General features: G+C 41.8%; 1 protein-coding gene and 1 long non-coding RNA gene across 2 annotated transcripts in view; both read left to right on the top strand.

Annotated features, from left to right (window-relative positions):
* Positions 1-189: 189 nt before the first annotated feature.
* On the top strand, positions 190-1,197 carry LOC149137169 (uncharacterized). The gene is made up of 2 exons (XR_016240691.1): positions 190-931; positions 1,006-1,197. It is a non-coding gene; the product is annotated as an uncharacterized LOC149137169 (long non-coding RNA).
* A 1,140-nt stretch (positions 1,198-2,337) lies between these two features.
* Positions 2,338-23,211, top strand: part of LOC106869112 (bridging integrator 3) — a 50,372-nt gene continuing 29,498 nt past the window's right edge. Inside the window, exons 1-5 of the mRNA XM_014914658.3 lie at positions 2,338-2,427; positions 3,287-3,335; positions 7,477-7,517; positions 16,597-16,658; positions 20,844-20,980. Of these exons, the coding sequence (XP_014770144.2) occupies positions 20,867-20,980 (114 nt within the window). The 5' untranslated portion in view covers positions 2,338-2,427; positions 3,287-3,335; positions 7,477-7,517; positions 16,597-16,658; positions 20,844-20,866. The remainder of the gene's footprint in view (positions 2,428-3,286; positions 3,336-7,476; positions 7,518-16,596; positions 16,659-20,843; positions 20,981-23,211) is intronic.

Genomic DNA, 23,211 nt, shown 5'->3' with positions numbered 1-23,211 from the left:
TATTTTTTCCTAGCCCCCCATACTTACAGAGAAAATCGATTAAAACAACCTGATATATATATATATATATATATATATATATATATATATATATATATCATCATCATCATCATCGTCGTTTAACGTCCGCTTTCCATGCTAGCATGGGTTGGACGATTTGACTGAGGGCTGGTGAAACCAGATGGCAACACCAGGCTCCAATCTAAATTTGGCAGAGTTTCTACAGCTGGATGCCCTTCCTAACGCCAACCACTCAGAGAGTGTAGTAGGTGCTTTTACGTGTCACGTGCACGAAGGCCAGTCAGGCGGTACTGGCAACAGCCACGCTCAAAATGGTGCATCTTATGTGCCACCCGCACAAGAGCCAGTCTAGGGGCACTGGCAACGATCTTATTTAGCTTGCCGGGTCTTCTCACGCACATATATATATATATATATGTAATAATAAAATTAAGGAATAAAGTCCAAAACTTACAGGGAAAAATTCAATCTATCAATACTAAATCAAATTTCCAAATATAAAATATATGTATATAATTTAGAAAAAAAAAAAACACAATTAAATAATTCAATAAAGAAGAATGTAATTCGTACCCTCCAGAAAATTGTTGTTGTTGGCACTCCGTCGCTAACGACGTCGAGGGTTCCATTTGTTCTGATCAACAGAACAGCCTGCTCATGAAATTAATAGTTGTATAGTTGTTTTTGGTTTTCTTTTTTGTTAACTCCAATAGTATGAATACAAAATAGATATTTGGTTGGGCGGGGTGTGTCATATTTCATTCGTAATGGTGAATTGTTTGTTTCTTCAAGCATTTCATTGGAAAGAAAAGAGAAGGAAAAGAAACGCGGGGAATTTTGTGACGTTTAGGTTTTATTAGATGTTTGAAACAGTAATATAGAATATCAATTAAAGAAGATATAAGTACAGGTAACAAAATAGATATTTGGTTGGGCAGGGTGTGTCATATTTCATTCGTAATGGTGAATTGTTTGTTTCTTCAGGTATTTGATTGGAAAGAAAAGAGAACAAAAAGAAACACGGGGAATTTTGTGACGTTTAGGTTTTACCAGATGTTTGAAGCAGTAATATAGAATATCAATTAAAGATATATGCGAAAATAAATTACGGGTAACTCCCAGAACCATTGGCAGAAGAGTTAGTGGTTGGGGATATAATACCAGAAAATGAGCAAGTAAATATTTTATTTATTCTGTACTAATTATGTTATAGCAATCAAATTGTTTTATAACTATTCATTTCACATTAAACCCTGATCTGCTTTAAGTACAAACATTAAATAAGAAAAGAAAACAAAGCAAAATACTCGTAATATTGTAACGCCGGTACTGCTTAAATACAGAGGTCCTGATGCATCTATGTAACCCTAACCCTAAAACCAACCCTAATCCTAACCCTAAGACTAAACCCCAACCCTAAACCTAAACCCTAACCTTAACCTTAACTCAAACATGTATGCATTATAAAACATTGTTTCTTAGATGCATTGGGAACTCTGTATTTAAGTAATGCCGTAATGCCTACCTAAATACTAGAACCTAAATTGGTTTGTCATACGGAAGGGGAAAATATATTTCGAATTTTCCTCTTCCTTGCTCTTTTCCTGTAGGAAATGCACTGGCTTTCGTTCATTAAGATGACATCAATGTTATTTATTGGACCTTCAGAATGAAAAAAAAAGTAAGGATTAGCTCCATTGACCAAATAAAAACCCGTGAAAATAGGTTTTCGCATATATCTTATTTGTATATGATATATATACAGATTTATAATTATGTGTACACATAATTTCATACATGTTTATACACATCTTGACCCTAACCCAAAATGAAATGATGCTTAACAGTAAACACTGGCGTATGTTTCAGAAATATGCCAGTACTTGTCAAAAGTGATAAAGAGCACTTTAGCTTTTTTCATTTTCATTTCAGCTGAGATGCCCTTATGTTGGTTATTCATTTTACTTGTGTGTACGGGTTGTAAATACACAAGTAGTATTTAGTTCTATAGTTAATGAATTATCGTAAACTATATCAACAGAGATTAACTGAATTAAACATCCACTGTTTTTCTATCATCACTTAATACACATACACATGGGCAGCTAAAGTTATGCAAATTTCTCTTTAGTAAAGAATATGTTAGCATTGTCACAAAATTCAGATTTATGTGGAAGTACTATTCTCATGATGTATTTGTCAGGACGACAGACAGAAATGCAGACACACTATGAATTAGTAAATTTTATGAGTGTAGGACAAAGAAGCCTCTTAGGACAAAAGCTCCATAGTTAGAGTGTGAGAGTGGACAAAAGCTTCACAACCGAAAGGGCCCAGATTTGGTCCCATTACACGGCATATTGGACAAAATGTCATTTTCTATAACCTCAAGTTGCTCTATACCATGTAAGTGAAATTGTTTACACAAAAAACTGCATAGAACCCTGCCAAGTAGACTGTACCTCTAATTCAAAAGGTACAGCCTTATCGCAAACTGCCTCATGCTGATTCTACTGATGTATTACATTAAGGGTATACATGTGAATGTGTGTGTGTGCATGTGTGGAATGCTCAGCCACTTACAAGTTAATAATCAGGAGCAGGTAATTCTAGTGATTAAACTACTGAATCTTCATTGTCAACCAATGGAGATCCACCGCCATATATCATCATTCAGTGCCCACTTTTCCATGCATGTGTGGGTCAAATGCAATTTACTGAGGCAAATTCTCAATAGCAGCTAGCCTTCCCGCCACTAGGCCTCACCTCTTTCCAATATTTTCCCTTAGCCAGACATGTTTTTCATGGAAGACTAAAAACAAACAACACTGCTTGTATGATGGTGATGCTCATTTACAAGGCAAGGATACACACACACACTGGTGTGTGTGTGTGTGTGTGTGTGTGTGTGTGTGTGTGTGTGTGTGTGTGTGTGTGTGTGTGTGTGTGTGCAGCAGGCTTCTTTGTTTTCATCTACAAAATCCACCCAGAAGGCTTTGGTAAGCCTGGGGCTCCTATAGAAGACATCTGTCCAAGTTGCTGCTCTGTGGGACTGAACTTGAGACCATATAGTTTGGGTCCTAGCTTGGTAACCATGTGTGTGTGTGTGTGTGCATGCGTGCGTGTGTGTTAGGGCACTGTAATTACAATGTTTAACATTTCAGAGTTTTATGATTCTCATTTCTGATCCTAGTAACATTGTAAGTCATTCTGTTCTCTACTCTTTGGAATTAAGCTAATTTCTTCTGTATTTTTGTATCTACAGAATATTCAGGCGACTTTCTACACCAAAAGAAAATGTTACTTTGCGGGATGTAAGTCACCTTGATAATCTTAAAATTGTCATCAAAGTAGATTTTCATTGTTATTAGTGACATATATTAAATCAACAATCATCAAATCATTATTATTCAAAGCAAACAATTATTGTTTTGAATCTGTGAGTAGATTAATATGAGAGAACCATTAAATTTATTTAGTATCAGCAAAAACCTATTCATCAATTTAGATGATTTATATCCCCAAAGGGCATTATGCATAATAAATATGTGGGATCAGAAGGGATTAATTCAACTTATGCAGTTGAAAGTTGACATTCATATATGAAATATAAAGATATACATTATTGCAATGAAATACAAGTTGATAATCTGCATTTATGATTTATATATAGCTAGATTAAAAGCTGCACCCCATGCAGACTTTTAAGCTAGCTCCTATGGAGGGCTACTTGGACCTGCAGCCCAAAACTGAGGAGAGCTAAATAGCATGACTATAATACATCTATAATGACTATATGCCCCAGTAGTGTTTGATCAGAAGTTAAGGACGGACGAGAATTAATTCTGTAATGTAATCATTCTATTGTTCCAGTCCTAAGTTGAATTCCAAATGTTGGCCAATTTGTCTCAAAGTTCTTATACTTGTTTCAGTCGTTTGACTGCGGCCATGCTGGAGCACCACCTTTAGTCGAGCAAATCGACCCCAGGACTTATTCCTTGTAAGCCTAGTACTTATTCTATCGGTCTCTTTTGCCAAACCGCTAAGTTACGGGGACGTAAACACACCAGCATCGGTTGTCAAGCGATGTTGCGGGGACAAACACAGACACACAAACGCACATACATATATATACATACATATATACGACAGGTCGGCCCGAGGCTATAGCAGAAGACACTTGCCCAAGGTGCCACGCAGTGGGATTGAACCTGGAACCATGTGGTTGGTAAGCGAGCTACTTACCACACAGCCACTCCTGCACCTCAGAAGACACTTGCCCAAGGTGCCACGCAGTGGGATTGAACCCAGAACCATGTGGTTGGTAAGCAAGCTACTTACCACACAGCCACTCCTGCCTATCTCAACATAGAATTAATGAAGTGAATGTCATTTATCTCCCTCATGATCTCTGATGTCATCTGACAAACGCTCACCAAGATGACGTGAATCAGCCAAACTTTACCTGCTAGAAGTAGCAACTCAAATGCTTTTAAATTAGATCCCAATACTGGATGTTCAAGAACCAAATGAAGGGCAGATTTTCAATCCCAGAATCATTCTGATTCCAAAAAGGTATAATGTGTCCATATAGAACAAACATAGATTGAGAAACTGGGGTCCCAAATGGACAGACAGAATTTATAATAGATTAATCTGTATTGCTTATTTTGTGTTGTTTCTTTAAAACATATAGTTATAATAATTTGTTAGCTGAAATCAAAAGACAGTGAAACCTTTTATGTGATACTTGTTTCCCCATAGGTGGATTCACTTACATTATCGTCACAGATATGTTCTGATTTTTTTTAACTACCTGATAAACAATTTAACTATATTATAGTGTTGTAAACATGTAACATTCTCAAATATTATTTTGACTGTTTTGGCTTCCTGTTTACGTAAATACTAAACCTGTTTAGGTAAATACTGTACCTACTACTTTTCATTGTGTATTATACAAACACTATTTTTGTTGCCAAGAATCACTTGATGGTCTTCAAATGTGTATATTAGGTCAATTCATGGCTGTTTGTAATTTGGTATGGGGGAAAAAATGTTGCAGCTTTAAACAATTACTTTTGCACGCCGTAATGTGGTTGTCAAGAGGTCATAGCTTCGAAGAGTTTGTTGATTTGTATGACTCAGTTGTGAAATTTCTTGCCAATGTAAGATCACCCCTGTGTAATGAGTTAAAAACATGTAAAAGGCATCTGTTCTATTAAAAATTTAACAATGTACAGAAACAGTGGCAATGTAAGAAAACTACTCTCATTCAAATTTAAATAAATCCTAGTAGGCTTTTCCTCATCAATGTAGGCTTACTTAAATCTCTATAGGTATGTAGACATTTTAAATATTTTTTAAACTCTGTAATTGGAAGAAGGAAATTTGAAAGCATTTCGTTTTGTGACTTCAAGGTATATATAATGCAACTTGAAATACTAAGAAGATGCTTTACAGTATGTTTTAAGGCCTGAAGAAAATACACCTACTTAACTGGGTTGATTTGGAAATAGAGAATTCAGACACTTAATCTCATAAGATGAACTCATTGATGTATGTATTGGAATAGTGTAAATAATGTTACCAAATACTCCTACTTTGTGCAGCAGTTGAGCCATTTTTACTTACACTACATGTTGAAACTGGTTTTAGCCACACAAATAGAGTTGTTTTAACAAAGCAAAGAAACTTATTGAACTTAGAAGAGTGAGGTGATTTATGACTAAAATTCATTAATTTCCAACCAAATACAAGTGGCCTTGCTTATACACATCAAGAAAATCTGTTCCATTAATTATGCCAGCTAATTAATTAAAAAAATATGTTTATTTATTTGAATGTGTCTAACGTTACCCTTTTATAGTTATAAAGTTTTTTCCCTTGGTATTACTGTTTTTATAATTATGAATATTTTTTCTTTGTACATGTTTGGGGTTAATGAAAGATCAAGAATTCTATGAAGGTCAAAATGTCTGGGAAACCCTGACTTAGAGGGTCAGTTTTATCAAGTTAATCTCATTAAACAAACAAGAAAGACAATTATCCCACTAGATATTATAGCCAAAAGTACAATATATGCAAGGTTATAAGGCTCAGACTGCAATGTTAAAACTTCAAGTATTGTGCCAGCCGTTTGTAGTCCTCCATAGTAAGTTACATTACTTTGCCTGCCTCAAAATCATAAATGGCTGATTAATAATTGGAAATTTGTCCTCCTTCAATAATTCATAAGTATCTGTAAAAAATCAGGTATTGGATAAAGTCAAATGTGCTATCCTTTAAGGATATATGAGCAAACTGCAGCCATATAGCATGCCTAACAAAAGATTACCTTGAATTTTTTTTAGTTGTGCAGTCTGCTTCATGATAAGCCATGTCTCATGTTGGCTCACTGCTTGAAGAAGGTCGCCCATACCCAGGGCAAGCCCAAGGTGGCGGGGGGTGCTGAGGTGCACGTGCCCCCCCCCCCCACCCACCTCAAGAAAAGAAGTGCGCCCTTCTACATAATGTCATTATACCCTTTTCTGTTGGAATTGTATTCCCTTCTGACCTTGTGCCCTGCCTTAGAAAAATTCCTGGGACTGTGCCTGCATACCTGCTTTAAAGCATGAGGTTATTGCAAAGGTAGGGTTAATCTGTTGCCCAGTGTAATACCATTGTCTGTCCCAAGTGAGTTTTTAGCTGCATAAACTCCATAGCAGGCATTTGAGTCTGGTCTCTAATCTCAAGTTTCTTTGGTCAGACATTCAAGCCAATAAAAAAAAAATTGTGAAAGAAAACCTTGTTAGCACTGTTTTCTTAAACAAAGCTTATCAGTCATGATGTTTAACTGAAAATGCCAAGTAGCATCCATTTTTAAACACATTTCCTCCTTTTTATTAACGGAGTTCCCTCAAACTGTGGTGAGTTATATATTATGGAAAACAAGATGCAGTATGTTAAAAAGACCAAAAATTGTAACATGTCCCATCTAAATTCTAAGTTGTTTAATGGAAAGTTTGCTGTATTTCCAAGTTAAAGTTTTGGATATCTAGGAAATTATTTCTAGTCGACAAACAAAAGTATTTTGAATTAGAATAAATACCATAAAGTATTATTTTGTTTCATTTATCTATACAGCAAATTCAACTTCTAACAAATCTAATTTTGCCTTTTATTCCCCACAGGGTTTAATAAATTGCATACCAGTGATGTGATATGGCCTATTTAGTCAACTTTCTCCTCATAAATTTCTGGCCCTCTACTAAGATGTGAGAAATCATTATTTAATGAAACTGGATATTGTTTCAAGATAGTGTGTGTGTGTGTGTGTGTGTGTGTGTGTGTGTGTGCATGCGCACACGCACACACACACACACACACACACACGCATGCAGCATTTTCTTTTTTGTTCAGATTTCTGATTATCTCACAGTTACAAATAAGTCAAATTTTTTACATTTATTTCAGGAAGAAAATGAATTCGAAAAGGAGAGCAAGAAGCTTGAAGAGTGAGTTATTTGTTGTTGGTGTTGTTGTTTAGGATTGACCTTGGTCTTATTTTCAAGTCTATAGTGAAAATCTGGGTTGTATCAATGCAAGGCTGAGCTTCCCGACTTGCATTTTCTTTGTTATACTGTCTTGTTGGAAATGATCAAAGCCATTCCAGCTTTGGCCATCCTATTTTTTTGTTTCAGGCACAGTATGTCTGGGGCTACATAATCTTAAAGGAAAGGATATATTGCAATACAAAAGAAGTTTGGCTATTATTTCTAGCTGGTCAAGTCAATGATTTACAAAAAAAGTCATGAAGTTTTAAACGAAACTTAAATAGGTATCAGTATAGTTTGTTTAAAATATTGGACAGTCTCTGTTAGCGGTGTAAATTGTATGACATCAACAGATGATGCTAGTGTCTGTGTGTAATTTGACACTCATAAGAAATTCGGGTATTTGATATAATAAATTGTTGAACTTTTAAATAACCCATTCCATGCTTGCCTATTATAATTCATCTCACAGAATTGATTCTCAAATGACATGAGAAAAAGTTTGCTATACAGCAATTCTATTTAGAGAAAGTGTAATCCACATATGTTTATAGTAACCACAACCACCACCACCAATTTTTTTTAATTACCATATAGTTGTGCATTTATTAAATCCAGTTCAGCACAACCAGATATACTTGCTATGAAGCATCCATAGGATTTCTTTACATTCCATTTAACACCATCCCCCTACCACTCCCCTACAAGATTTTCATTGAGCTTGTGAAGACTTATTGGGGCAAGCGAAAGTGAAATCGTGATGGCACCTGTGCCCAGCGTCACCTTTCTGGCACTTGTGCCCGTGACATGTGTAAGGATTTTCGAGCGAGATTGTTGCCAGTGCCCATGGACTGGCTCTTGTGCGGGTGGCACATAAAATACACCATTTTGAGCGTGGCCATTGCCAGTACCGTCTGACTGGCCTTCGTGCCAGTGGCACGTAAAAGCACCCACTACACTCTCTGAGTGGTTGGCGTTAGGAAGGGCATCCAGCTGTAGAAACTCTGCCAAATCAGATTGGAGCCTGGTGTAGCTATCTGGTTTCACCAGCATGGAAAGCGGACGTTAAACGATGATGATGATGTTGATGATGTTACCCAAGAGCTGACTGTGAAAGCACATGGCTGAGTGGATAGAGCATCAAGCTCACAATCATGAGGTAGTGAGTTTGATTCCTGGACCGGGCTGTGTGTTGTATCTGTGGTGTGTGCGTACGAGTAGATGTAATCGCCTTACCTCGGTTTTCCTTTCCTCGACTGCGAGTCTGTCTTGCAGTATCCAATCCTTGAAGCTTGCCCCAACCCAAAGTACACCAGGAATAGCAGCTGCCTCTCCCAAACCTAGACCGTTGCTTAACCCGTCTTGTTCTGACCACAACCCCGTTCGAAAAGGGCACGAATCCCGATCGAGGCTCCCTCTGCCCTTTTTCCCCTTCCGGTCAACTCGCCCTTCCGGTCAGCCTCCCCAGACACTGACGTCATACCACACGCCACCCTGATCTTAAAGATCACGTTCACCCCTACTCCAATTCGAAGTCCGCCATCCAACCGGGCGGGCGCCTTACACGTCGAGATCTTCTCAAGCCAGGTGGCTCGTTTCCATCACACTCTTCATCCGACGAAGTGGCTATCCTGCGCAGATCCAGCACGTGGCGCGGCATTCCATCCACAGATACATTGTTTCTGGAATTGACCGCTGTCACTGTTCCCCTGCCCCATTGTGATGTGCAGCGTGCCTTCGGCGGCTTGACCCAAACTTCCTCCCCTACTTTCACGCCGGCGGGTCCCTTCTCTTCCTCGCAGAACTCCGGCGTCTTACTGGGATGCCTCCATTCATATTTGAACACTGCTCTGTGCGGCACAGACTCTTCCGCTTGTCCGGATCGGGGAGACATGTTGTACCAGTAGACCGCTTCCAGGGGCGAAATGTGCCCCCTTTCAGCCATGGCCTTGATCGTCCGATGGTGCCTCTCAACGATTCCATTGCCACTCGGCCTATGCGCCGCTCTAAATAATCGTCGCACCTTCCACCGGTCAAGCATCTCTCCCAACGCTCCCGAACGAAACGCCGCCCCGTTGTCCATTAGCAGTTCTTCCACAGGACCCCTCTCCAAGAATATCCCGTTCAGAATGCGGGCAATCTCATCGGCAATGCCTGTCCTCAGCTCCCTCCAAATGGCCAGCCGGCCCGGCCCGCAGTCGACCATGCTGAGATACATTTCCTGATGGTAGTGCGTCACATCCACAGCCAGTGTCCTCCAGTTGCACTCTACTGAGAGGTTCCCCTGCTCATGCCCACCCTGGGCGGGGTCAATGGACTGGCATCTGTCACATTTCGCGACCACTGGTCAGTGCGTCCGCCCTGTTTCTTTCCGAAGGCACGAAAACCACGTTCAGCTTCAGTCCGAACTCGGCGATCAGCTCTCCCAGAACTCCTAGGCGGCGTTTCACCAACATCTCCACGGCACCTTTCGTTCGGACTCTCTTCTCACTGGTAATTACTGTTCCTACCCAGCCGACCACGGTGGCCGAATCCGTCCGGATCTCGATCGAGCGCAGTCCCCATCTCAGGGCCAAGTTCACCCCTTTCAGCACCGCATCTAGTTCGGCGACATTGATGTGGTTGAAGTCGTCCGCTTTCCGTAGCCAGGCCGCATCCTCCACCTCAGCACCTTCGATCTCCAACACAACCCCTATCGCTATACTGCTAGCATCACACCAAACCGTCCCACACTCCGTCTTGGGCACATACCAGTTTCCTCTAACCGGGTCTTCCGCTCTCGTTCTCACCAGGATTTCCCGCATCATCACCACCGTCGCCTCTCCTACCTTGTCACTCCAACTCTCCCCCTCTGCTCGTCTCTTGATGCAACTACATGCAATGCGCAACCAACGAGCGATCGAATAGTGTCCGATCAACTTCCCACAAACCGAGAACAACTCTCTCCTGCTGACGCTGGAACTCAGCTCTGGAATCTCGTTTCCTCTCCGGAACACCAGCTCGCCCGATCTGTCTTTTTGTAGCTTCAGCCCCAGCGCAGCTCCCCCCACCATCGACTCAGGCGGCTTCGCAATCAGCCCGAACCTCTCCAGGTGTCTCACTACCTCGGTGGCTGGCACTACAGTCTCGTCAACCAAAATGTCGTCGATGTAGGAACTGGTGGCCTTCCTTATCCTCTCCTCTTTCCCTAGGACGGACTTGAGCACCATCGCCATAATTTTCGGAGCGGAATTCAGCCCGAAACCCAGCCTGGTTAAACAGTACGTCCGGCCCTTGTACCGCACCAGCTGGTATCGCCACAGCTTGTCACTCACACGGAGCTGCAAATATGCCGACTTCAAGTCGACGATCGTCACTGCCTTGATCGACTGTCTCCACACACGTAACGTCTCACCGCAAACGTCCGTTGCCTCGTCTCTCGTGTGGCACGATATATGGTCGTTCAGTTCCCTAAAGTCCAGCACCGGTCTGACTTTTCCTTTCGTCGACTGCACCACCGCCATCAGAGGCAGCACTCCACTCACCACCTCCTCTTTCCACGGGACAAGGACTCCTTCCTTGATCCATCTCTCTACCTCCTCGTCGAACTCGACGCAGGCATGACCTTTCAACGTATGCTGGTAGCAGCTCACCCTGTTCTTTAGTAGTGGGGGCTCGTCTTTCCATCGCCACTCTATCATCCACCTCCGACCATCAAACGCCGCCTGAAAATCTTTGTCTTCGATGGTGTAAGCGGCGCTGTCCTCGACGGGGCTCTGCTCTCCCTGGCGGTCCTGACTCACGGCGCACGATGCCCCCACGCTTCCGAACGTGACCTCATCTCCTGCAATCCTAATGCCACCAAGACGGTTGATGGCGTCCATCCCCAACACGACATCAACCCCGTCTATCACATAATCGATCACGATCACCCGTAGCCTCAGCGCCGCGCTCGGTAACGATATCTCCAGACTGGAGCTGCCCCTGCAACGGGTCTCTCTCCCGTCAACCGCCCGGACGCTACTCGTCCCATCCCATTTCTTCACCACCCTTGGCGTCACGAGGGTAGTCGTGCAACCCGTGTCCACGAGGGCTTTGAACTTCTTCCCCTCGACCTCGACTTCGACCACGAGCAGCACCTCCACAAGCGCCTCTACTTGGTTGCGGGGAAAGTTTGAGAGGCAGCAACTTCACCACGGTCGTTTCCCTGGTCGCAATCACAGGCGATGTGCCCAGTCTTCCTGCATCGATAGCAGACGGGCCCCGATTCGGCGCATTCCCTCGCCATGTGTGGCCCCTGACATTTGAAACACCGGCCCGAGAACGGCCGCTGTCGTTGCTCGGTAGGCTTCCTCACGCCGTTCTCAGGCTGTCGTCTGTCGGAACGCGCCTCTGTCGCCGCCATCGCTATCGGCTTCCATCCGACGTGCTGTGTCAACATGCGAGCTTGCGCTACTAGCTCGCTGAGCGCCATCTTTCTCCCGCCAGGCAACTGCTGCAATCGGATCCCTACATTGTCGGGGAATCCATTTACAAACGCCAGCCGCGCCGCTCTGTCCAGGCCTTCTCTCGTAAACCCAGCCAGCATGGCCAGTCTTTGCACTTCCGCCGTGTACTCATCCACCTGTTCTCCCCCCCCCCCCCCATCTAATCGTTCCTAGTTTTACGAAGACAGCGTACTCGCTCTCCGTATACGCTTCCCTCAACCTCCGTTCGACGTTCTCTGCACTTAATCTTTCTTCCTCATCCATTTCTAGGTAGAGGGTCAGGGCGCTCCCTTCCAAGTATAGAGCCATGAGACTCGCCACATCACTTATTCCTTGCAGCTTGGCAACGAGCCTAATTTTTCGTATCCAAGCCATCACATCTCCTTCGCCATTAAAAGGCCTGATCACATCGCTGGCGATCCTAATCTTGGTGGCTGCCATCGCGGTGAATTTCTGCACGTGGGGCCGAAATAGCTTGTGGTGTGTGCATACGAGTAGATGTAATCGCCTTACCTCGGTTTTCCTTTCCTCGACTGCGAGTCTGTCTTGCGGTATCCAATCCTTGAAGCTTGCCCCGACCCAAAGTACACCAGGAATAGCAGCTGCCTCTCCCAAACCTAGACCGTCGCTTAACACGTCTTGTCCTGACCACAACCCCGTTCGAAAAGGGCACGAATCCCGATCGAGGCTCCCTCTGCCCTTTTTCCCCTTCCGGTCAACTCGCCCTTCTGGTCAGCCTCCCCAGACACTGACGTCATACCACAGTATCCTTGAGCAAGACACCTTATTTCACATTGCTCTAGTTCACTCAGCTATAGAAATGAGTTGTGATGTCACTGGGGTCAAGCTCTATTGGCCTTTACTTTTCCCTTGGATAACATTGGTGGTATAGAGAGGGGAAGCTGGTATTCATGGGCAACTGCTGGTCTTCCATAAAACAACCTCACCCTGATTTGTTCCTTGGAGGGGAGCTTTCCTTAGGTGCAATCTCATGGTCATTCATGACCAAAGGGAATCTTTGCCCTCTACCCTTTTACCAAGTGCTAACTTTGTGCATTCCCTTTCTCTTTACTGTATAGACAAGTGAGCACCCACAGCCCTTTTATATTCAGGAGAGAATGGGTGTATGTTGCCAGCATCATTTAATGTCTAGTTTTCCATGCTTGCATCACTCTGATAGAATTCGTTGAGGTAGATTTTCTATGGCCAAATACTCTTCCTATCACCAAACCCAACTTGTTTTCAAGTAAAGTAAAATTTCCTAATAACTAGTCATGTTTTCAATGAAGATTGAAAATGAAGGGCACCACTTGCATGACAGGCACACTTGCTTACAACTATCATGTAATGTCAAGGCAAGGAGACTGTAACACACACGCATGTACATATATATATATGTGTGTGTGTGTGGTGGCACATAAAATGCACCTTTCAAGCGTTGGGCCTCATGGAGGTAATGACAGGTGACCATGACCTTTGGCAATATATCATGCTTGTGTAGACCTGTCAAGCTAAGTGAGACCATGGTCATGGCTAATGCCAGAATCAAGTCAATGGCACCCATGCCGGTGGCGTGTAAAAAACACCCACTACACTCTCAGAGTGGTTGGCGTTAGGAAGAACACCCAGCTAAATCAGATCAGAACCTGATGCAGCTTACCAACTTTTAGTCAAACCATCTATCCAAGGCAGACATTAAATGATGATGATGAAAAGCAGATGTTAAATGATGATGATGATGTGTGTGTGTAGGTGTATCATGGGCATCTTCTCAGTTTCTGTCTATTAAATCCACTCACCAGGCTTTGGTCAGTCCAGGTCTATAGTAGAAGATACTTGCCCAAGGTACCATACAGTAGAACTCAACCTGAAACCATGTGATTGGGAAGTAAATTTCTTACCACACAGCTATGCCTGCACCTGTGTGTATACAGTAATCCCTCGACTATCATAGGTGTTATGTTCCAAAACCCAATACAAAAGGTAAAAATCCACGAAGTAGAAACAGTACTGGACTGTATATTTTTGTAATTATTTTTATAATTTACATATATTTCCTCCTCATCATCATCATCATTTAACGTCTGCTTTCCATACTGGCATGGGTTGGATGGTTTGACTGAGGTCTGGTGAACCAGATGGCTGCACTAGGTTCCAATCTGATCTAGCAATGTTTCTACAGCTGGATGCCCTTCCTAATGCCAACCACTCTGAGAGTGTAGTGGGTGCTCTTTATGTACCACCGGCATGGGGGCCAGTCAGGAGGCACTGGCATCGACCATGTTCAGATGTGATTTTTATGTGCCACTGGTACAGGATCCAGTCAGAGGGCACTGGCATCAACCACATTCGGATGGTGCTTTTTATGTGCCACTACAGAGGAAATGACGTAAGCTTAGATAATTTACTGCTATAGGTAAACCACAATATGGCAAGGGATTACAGTACATGTGAAGGAGTTGATAAAAAAGAGACTTTGCTCACATTTCTACTTTAAGACTAATCTTTAATGTGAAATATGTTTTCCAAGAATATCACAAGAAACTGAATTCTCCATGTTTAGTTTACTCTCTATTAAATATAAGAGTTGAGTGAGAGCTGCAATGCTGTATGGGAGTGAGACATGGTGTCTTAGGGAGAGAGAGATGGTAATTTTGAGAAGGACTGAGAGTGCAGTGGTAAGAGAAACGTGTGGAGTGAAGCTATTTGATAAGAGGAGGACTGAGGATTTGTTGGGACATCATTTATGAGAAACACTGATCTACATCAGCATCAAACCTTGTTAGCTATTTCTGGGTTACTACTATATTCATAAAGAAGTTAATCTTTGGTGCCATCCATCATATAACTGATTACACATTTAAAAACAAAAAATCTCGACTATTATTTTCTATTCTCACAACAGCTCATGATGATTTATCCCACTAATGATTTAACATACTTGTGCCATTGTAGGTTGCTTCATGTATCCTTTTAGAGGTTACTTAATTCCTGGTAGTCATCCTTTTGTTCCACTCTTTAAACCATTTAAAAGTTCAAAATGAGAAGAGAATGAAGAGAAAAGGACATTTTTAACTGTATTTCAGTTTTAAATGAAGTCTGTATGATCTATAACTTGTTTGATGAGGTGAAAGACTACTAAAGCTTTGGTTTTACTGTAGTAACACAAGAGAAGACACTGCAATTATTTTCTATTACATCCTATATCCATGGGGGGATTTGAGAAAGCACAGCTAATGAAATACACATCAATGCTTCTAATTTACAACTTGACATTCAAAGCTGTTGAGAGTTCTGTTATTCTGCTGTGGACAGTGCATGCTTGATGTAAAAATATTAACTGTGAAATTTAACCCTATGTCATTGGTTGACTTAAATTTACGTGTGCTGTGTACTTGCTTTAAACTGGATGGCATAAATATACACACCCTTATCTGCCCCAGTTTTTGTACTGGTTCACATAAATGTCTGCCATCATTCACAGTCGCTAACAGAGGCCACCATGCAAATTTCAAGGAATCTGATAGGTTTGTTACATTCTACATGTAAATATTTCTTATTCGGTTCAAGGCTTCACCACTATTATAATATAAAAATTGCGCTTTGGTGGCACTTCACTGATAGTAGCATTATTGCATTGGTGTGGAGAGACATTAAAATATTTGTTTGCTGTCCACCACACATTCTACTGGAATTTCCAACACCAGTAAACAAGACAGAATTGGAAATCCAGTAATGAAACCAATTGTTGTGTTGCTATACAATCATACAATGAGTGGTGTCAATTGTTCTGATCAGCTGGCATCAACACAGAGATCAGTGTATAAATTTCTGAAATAGTATAAGAAGCTTTTCATATATGTGGTGGACATAATTTCATTTATGATATGGCAAATGCTTGGCTTTGTAGAAGATGGACTAATATAATGTGAGTTGCTTCTGAAACAAATAATAGAAGTTTCAAATATTCCACCATACTGATCACAGGGGCATCCACATTTCTGGCTCCTCCCCTTTGCTGAATCATCAAGGGACATGAACATTTCCCCACTTCAATTTGCCTATAAAAAAATAAAGAATGTACCAAAACGATGTGCTGTGTGCATAGCGATCAGTAACTACAAGCCTTACACTGTTGGGTGATCTTATTCCTATAGTAATACCATAGGAGTGTTCAGCCCAATAATAACAGTTTACATACATAAACAGTACTTGCTTTAAAGTGGTTGACATAAATATATGCTAAACCACTGTCACACACTGACAGCTGATCTCAGCCAAAATGATTACCACTGGTGCTGACTAAAGTCCTAATAAACAACCTTTGTCATGGGGTTCAGCTACCAGGCCAGTAACATACCACCAACTTAACTAATCGCTAAGCTGTAATCTCAACATAAGTGAGATTCTTAAGATTTCCCATAATAATATACATTCTATAACTTGTCCATGATGTGAGATTAAAAAGAGAAAAATTCATGTCATTGTTAACATTTCTACATTTTGTTCAATCTTTTGAACCTCTCTCCTTAAACATAAAATGACATCTCTTATTTCTTTTGTTTTCATTTCAGTCTCAACGAGACGTGTCGGAAACTTAACGAGGTTTCTAAAAAGTGCTCAGAGACAGCTTCAAGTGAGTATTTATAACATTTTACATTTATGACCTGCATCTAATATTAGGAATAGTTAAGTTGATGAATTTTTAGGACAGTTTAGAGTTATATTCTATTATGTTAATTATTTACCCAGATGTTTTATAGTTTGATAAGCATAATATCTATTATCATCAGGGTGATCTTTCGATCTGAGCACAATGTATATCATTTATTAAAGCAGGTGTATTTATGTTTCTGAAGAAGATCGTTGCTTTCCATAAATTTTTTATTATTTTTCAACATATGTAGGGTGGGGGAAAGGGGATCTTTTGAAGTCGGCGTAAAAGCAAAAGTGACAAAGAAAGCGAGATTGGATTGGGGAAGTTCTTTTGAAGTTGGTGTGCCATGTGTGTGTGTGTGTGTGTGTGTTTGATGGGGTGTGCGAGACAGAAAGTGTGGTGTGTATGTGAAGTTTTTTTGTTAGTGTGTGTGAAGAGACAGAAAGAGAGCAATCGTGCTGGTGTGTGAGTATGTAAGAGAGAGAGAGAGATAACTGAAATTTTTTTTATTCACTTTTTGTAGTGAGTGAATGTGTGAGTGATTGACAGAGAATAAGAGAGCGCGAGAGAGAAAGGGTACATATGTATGAATGGCTTCAGTGACACACACACACATATATATAGATGTGTATGTATGTATATATATATATATATCATCACCATCGTTTAACGTCCGCCTTCCATGCTAGCATGGGTTGGACAATTTGACTGAGGACTGGTGAAACCGGATGGCAACACCAGGCTCCAATCTAATTTGGCAGAGTTTCTACAGCTGGATGCCCTTCCTAACGTCAACCACTCAGAGAATGTAGTGGGTGCTTTTACGTGTCACCCACACGAAAACGGCAACGCTCGAAATGGTGTCTTTTATGTGCCACCCGCACAAGAGCCAGTTCAGGGGCACTGGCAACGATCTCGCTCGAAAACCCTACAAGGCCAGTCAGGCGGTATATATATATATATATATATATATATATATATATATATATGTCTGTACGTATTGTCGTCGTCGTTTAACGTCCGCTTTCCATGCTAGCATGGGTTGGACGATTTGACTGAGGACTGGTGAAACCAGATGGCTACACCAGGCTCCAATCTGATTTGGCAGTGTTTCTACAGCTGGATGCCGTTCCTAAAGCCAACCACTCAGAGAGTGTAGTGGGTGCTTTTACGTGTCACCCGCACGAAGGCCAGTCAGGCGGTACTGGCTCATCTCGCTCAAGAAACCTCATGTGTCACCCGCACAAGAGCCAGCCCAGGGGCACCAGCAACGATCCCGCTCGGAAAATCCCAGAACCCCACACAAGAGCCAGTTCAGGGGCACCGGCAACGATCTCGCTCGAAGAAATTTCATGTGTCACCAGCACAAGAGCCAGCCCAGGGGCACCGGCAACGATCCCGCTCGAAAGATATCATGTGACGCCCGCACATGAGCCAATCCAGGGGCACTGGCAACGATCCCGCTTGAAAGACTTCATGTGTCGCCCGCACATGAGCCAGTCCAGGGGCACTGGCAATGATCCCGTCTCGCTCAAGGCATTTCATGTGTCACCCGCACAAGAGCCAGCCCAGGGGCACTGGCAACGATCCCGCCCGAAAGATTCCATGTGTCGCCCTCACACGAGCCAGCCCAGGGGCACCGGCAACGATCTCGCTCGAAAAACCTCATGTGTCACCCGCACAAGAGCCGGCCCAGGGGCACCGGCAACGATCTCGCTCGAAAGATTTCATGTGTCGCCCGCACAAAACATTTCATGTGTCACCCGCACAAGAGCCAGTCCAGGGTCACTGGAAACGACCTCGCTCAAAGGATTTCATGTGTTGCCCGCACATGACCCAGTCCAGGGGCACCGGCAACGATCCTGCTCGAAAAACCTCATGTGTCACCCGCACAAGAGCCGGCCCAGGGGCGTCGCCCGCACATGAGCCAGTCCAGGGGCACTGGCAACGAACCCGCTCAAACATTTCATGTGTCACCCGCACAAGAGTCAGTCCAGGGGCACCGGCAACGATCTCGCTCGAAAGATATCATGTGTCGCCCGCACATGAGCCAGTCCAGGGGCTCTGGCATGATCCCGCTCGAAAGTATTCATGTGTCACCCGCACATGAGCCAGTCCAGGGGCACTGGCAATGGTCCCGCTCGAAAGATTCATGTGTCGCCCGCACATGAGCCAATCCAGGGGCACTGGCAACGATCCCACTCGAAAGATTTCATGTGTCGCCCGCACATGAGCCAGTTCAGGGGGGGGGGCACTGGCAACGACCCTGCTCGAAAAAATTTCATGTGTCACCCTCACATGTAAAGTGGTTGGCATTGAGAAGAGCATCCAGCCATAGAAACCACACCAGAGCAGAAACTGGAGCTCAGAGCAGTCCTTGGACCAATCAAGTCCTGTCAACGATCTCGCTCGAAAAAGCCTCATGTGTCACCCGCACAAGAGTCAGTCCAGGGGCACCGGCAACGATTTCGCTTGAAAGATATCATGTGTCGCCCGCACATGAGCCAGTCCAGGGGCTCTGGCACGATCCCGCTCGAAAGAATTCAAGTGTCACCTGCACATGAGCCAGTCCAGGGGCACTGGCAACGATCCCGCTCGAAAGATTTATGTGTCGCCCGCACATGAGCCAGTCCAAGGGGGGGGGCACTGGCAACGATTCCGCTCGAAAGAATTCATGTGTCGCCCGCACATGAGCCAGTCCAGGGGCACCGGCAACGATCTCGCTCGAAAGATATCGTGTGTCGCCCGCACATGAGCCAGTCCAGGGGCTCTGGCACGATCCCGCTCGAAAGAATTCATGTGTCGCCCGCACATGAGCCAGTCCAGGGGCACTGGCAACGATCCCGCTCATATATATATATATAAAACTTAGATATGTTTCAACCAAAGATTGGTCCAGGCCATGTCTAACTTAATAGCACCAATATATATATATATATATATATATATGATACATATGTAGATGTGTGTATATATGTATGTGTATGCATATATCGATGTATATATAATGCGTATATAGATGTATGTATGTATATATTATGGCAGTGAATTGGCTGAATGAACAGTCATCATCATTTAATGTCCATGTTACATGCTGGCAAAGGTTGGACAGTTTGACAGGACTTGATTGGTCCAAGGACTGCTCTGAGCTCCAGTGTCTCCTCTGGTGTGGTTTCTATGGCTGGATGCTCTTCTCAATGCCAACCACTTTACAGTGTGTACTGAGATCTTTTCTCATGCCACCAGCACTAGTGAGGTCACCATGTAGCATGCAAGACTATGAACCCCAAATCGTGGGGTTCAACTTTGTGGGTTGAAGGGTTAAAGTATGAGAGGAGGTGGTGGGCAGAGCAGTTCCTTGTCGTGGAGAAGCTACATGGCTACTCATATTTAGAAGAGAGGGTGAAAATGATCAGTAAGGATTCTGCAATGAGATAAATAGTGGTGATGAGGTGTCCAGGTAGCCCCTCAAAGTATGAGTTAAGTTAAAGTGAATGAGGACAGATGAATTAGGAATATGAGTGTGAGTTTGCAAGAGTGAATGACCGAGCAAGGACTGGAGGAATGAGAGAGGAGGGGAGATGGACAACAACTGTAAAGATTGTATATAGTTGAAGGATAGATGTAGGGAATGATAGACAAGTGGTGGTGCATGACAAATGATGCATGAGTTAGGGAGGATAGAGGGATGCAGAAGAGAATGGAGGGAGGGGAAAGAGTTGCAGAGTAGTAACAATGATACAGTTGACAGGGAGAGAACAAGAGGCAGGAGTAATGAATGAGGAGAGATAATTGGGTTCAGTGGAGATGGGGATGAATCAGTGTAATATGTGAATAGAGAGAATATTAATGGATGAAGAATGGCTAACAGGTGAAATGGTTCGGCTAGCAAACAACATTGTTTTCAGTATTGAGTTACAATTCTTTGTTCTAGGTTTAAATGCTACAAGGGTCAACTTTGCCTTTTATCCTTCCTGAATAAGTACTAATCAAATATCTGGGTCAGTATCCTCGTTATATCCCTCTCTGTAATTTGAGACCATAGAAGTCATTATCACTATCCTCAAGAATAATATAGCTTCTTTTCCATGCAACTTTCTTGTTAATGTAACCTTATTAAACTAGTTTTTTTTTTAAGCCTTACTATATGTTTCTGTTTCACAGGTCTGAGTAAATGTGAATGGAGAATGACACAAGATTTAATGGCCAGTACACTATGTAAGTCAGAATCAAAATTAATGCATTACTGTGAAGAGTGGGATAATTCAATTGTTAAGTTGAACCTTCATATGCAAGAAATGGTAATTAATTAATTAATATTTGAATTATTATGATCTAAAACTGAAACTGTTTGAAATTAAAGAACAAGAGAAAATGATTTTAACTCGAACAATTAATACAAGTTCTGTTGTGTTTGGGGAGAGTTATTCTCTTTTAGTGCCTTATAATTTAACACTCACCGGTAAAATTTCCACTTATGTCTTTTTTATTTTTCTAAAGAATCTTGCAAACCAAATCCAAAAACGAAATTAATACAAGCCTTCCCTGTTTGGATATCAGTAAGGATAATATTTTTTTTTAGTATATTAAGGTTGCTGAGGATTTTCTCAAACAGACTCCTGTATTTAGAGGTACACATTTGATATGTCAAGGAAATGAAACCATTATGCTGAGTTCTTCATCAATGACCAATTCAAATTATTATACATCTCTATAGACAATGCCACGTTCTTCTAAACTACTTCCAAGATTATATTTTTCCTTCAGCATTAAAAATTATTTCAACCTTGAACGAACTTTTCAAATCGTAATTATCTAGACGACATTAAAAAATATCTAAGATTCTTCAGTCGCAAAAACTAAAACTATTGTCTTTATTTATGTTTGCTTTAGGGTTGATGAAATAAGTATCCATTGAACACTGGGGTCAAGGTAATCAACTAACCCCTCCCCTAAAAAATTTCAGGCTTTGCACTTATAGTAGAAATGAGTATTCTACTTTTATTGCAGTCATCTCACCTCCTCAATTTGGGTGTACCAAAACTAACTATAAGAAATGTCACTCCTCTAAATAACTCCTTGAAGAAAATATAAAAATAAGTCACATTTCATGATTGTATGGTTGATATTCAAACTAGATATATCCAGATAAAAAATGATTAACCTTAGTATTTCATAAAATATCTGTATTTTCAAAACTTAGTTATCCATACTGTCACAAGAAATGTAATTCAGTACTGTAAAGTCCTACTACAATTGTTTTTATGATCTCTGTAAAGAAATTGTTGGGTTTTTTCTTGGTATTACTTCGTACAATTTAAAGTATTGTTAAGAGGTTTACATAGGGATAGTTTTTTTTTGTCTGTCCTATTTCTCTAGTTGAATTTTAACAGCTAAGCACAGCACAGTTACACAATACTTTCTGTACTCCTGCTGGTAAACTGTAACTCTATTGTGACCATAGATGAGGACATGAGTCAGTGGTTAATAGTGCTTTGTTAAGTGACACAGCACAGTATCTGTAATATGACAGATTGTTGTATATCCCATGCCAGCATGGAAACAGATGTTAATTGATGATGATGATGATGATGATGATGATGATGTCAACCTTTCAGATAGTAAAACAATGGAATCTAAGCAAGCCTATGAATATGTATCAGTGAATAGTAGATATCAATATTCATTAAAGTGAAGATAGTTGAAAGCCAGTAAGGGTTATTAGTCATCTGTCTGTCTATCTATCTGTATCTATCTATCTATCTATCTACTTCTTTTAGTCATTGGACAACAGACCTCCTGGGTAACCTTGAACTCCTTGAAGGATTTAGTTGAACGAATTGACCCCAGTACTTATTTTTATCTTTAAGCCTGGTACTTATTCTAGCAGTCTCTTTGGCTGTATCACTAAGTAACAGACGATGTAAACAAGCCAACATTGGTCATCAAGCAGTGATAGGGGACAGACAAATAGATATGCAAACATACATACATAAATATATATATTCTTATATCTGGGGATGGTCATCATTTGCCAGTTAAACACACGCACTATTTATTTGATCTTCACTTTGGCCTTATTATTATTAGTTTATTTGTTGGAGATCTTTCATCATGCATTCTGTGACCACTTCAGTAGAAAGTCACTGAAGTGGTCACAGAATGTCCCCTCTTGTCCTGTCTATTTCACCTGTGTATATGTGTGTATGTGTTAAAGAGAGAGAGTGGGGGGGAAGCTCCTTTCAGTTTCTGTCTAGCAAATCTACTCACAAAGCTTTGGTGACCCAAGGTTATTGAAGACACTTACCCAAGGTGCCCTACAGTGAGACTGAACCTAAAACCATGGGGTTGGGAAGCAGCTTCTTACCACACAGCCATACTGCAATAGGCTCTGCACAATTTCTGTGAAGAAATTCCTCTCACAAATTATTGGTCAACCTAAGACTATGGATTGATCCATAACCTTAGGTTGACCAATAATTTGCTATGCAGCATGATCAAACTCAGAACCATGTAGTTGCAAATTGTTCTT

The sequence above is a fragment of the Octopus bimaculoides genome, chromosome 2, assembly GCF_046866305.1.
Source record: "Octopus bimaculoides isolate indiv1 chromosome 2, ASM4686630v1, whole genome shotgun sequence".
NCBI lineage: Eukaryota > Metazoa > Mollusca > Cephalopoda > Octopoda > Octopodidae > Octopus > Octopus bimaculoides.
Note: the sequence above shows the minus strand (reverse complement) of the source record. Positions and strands in the feature narration are given on the sequence as shown.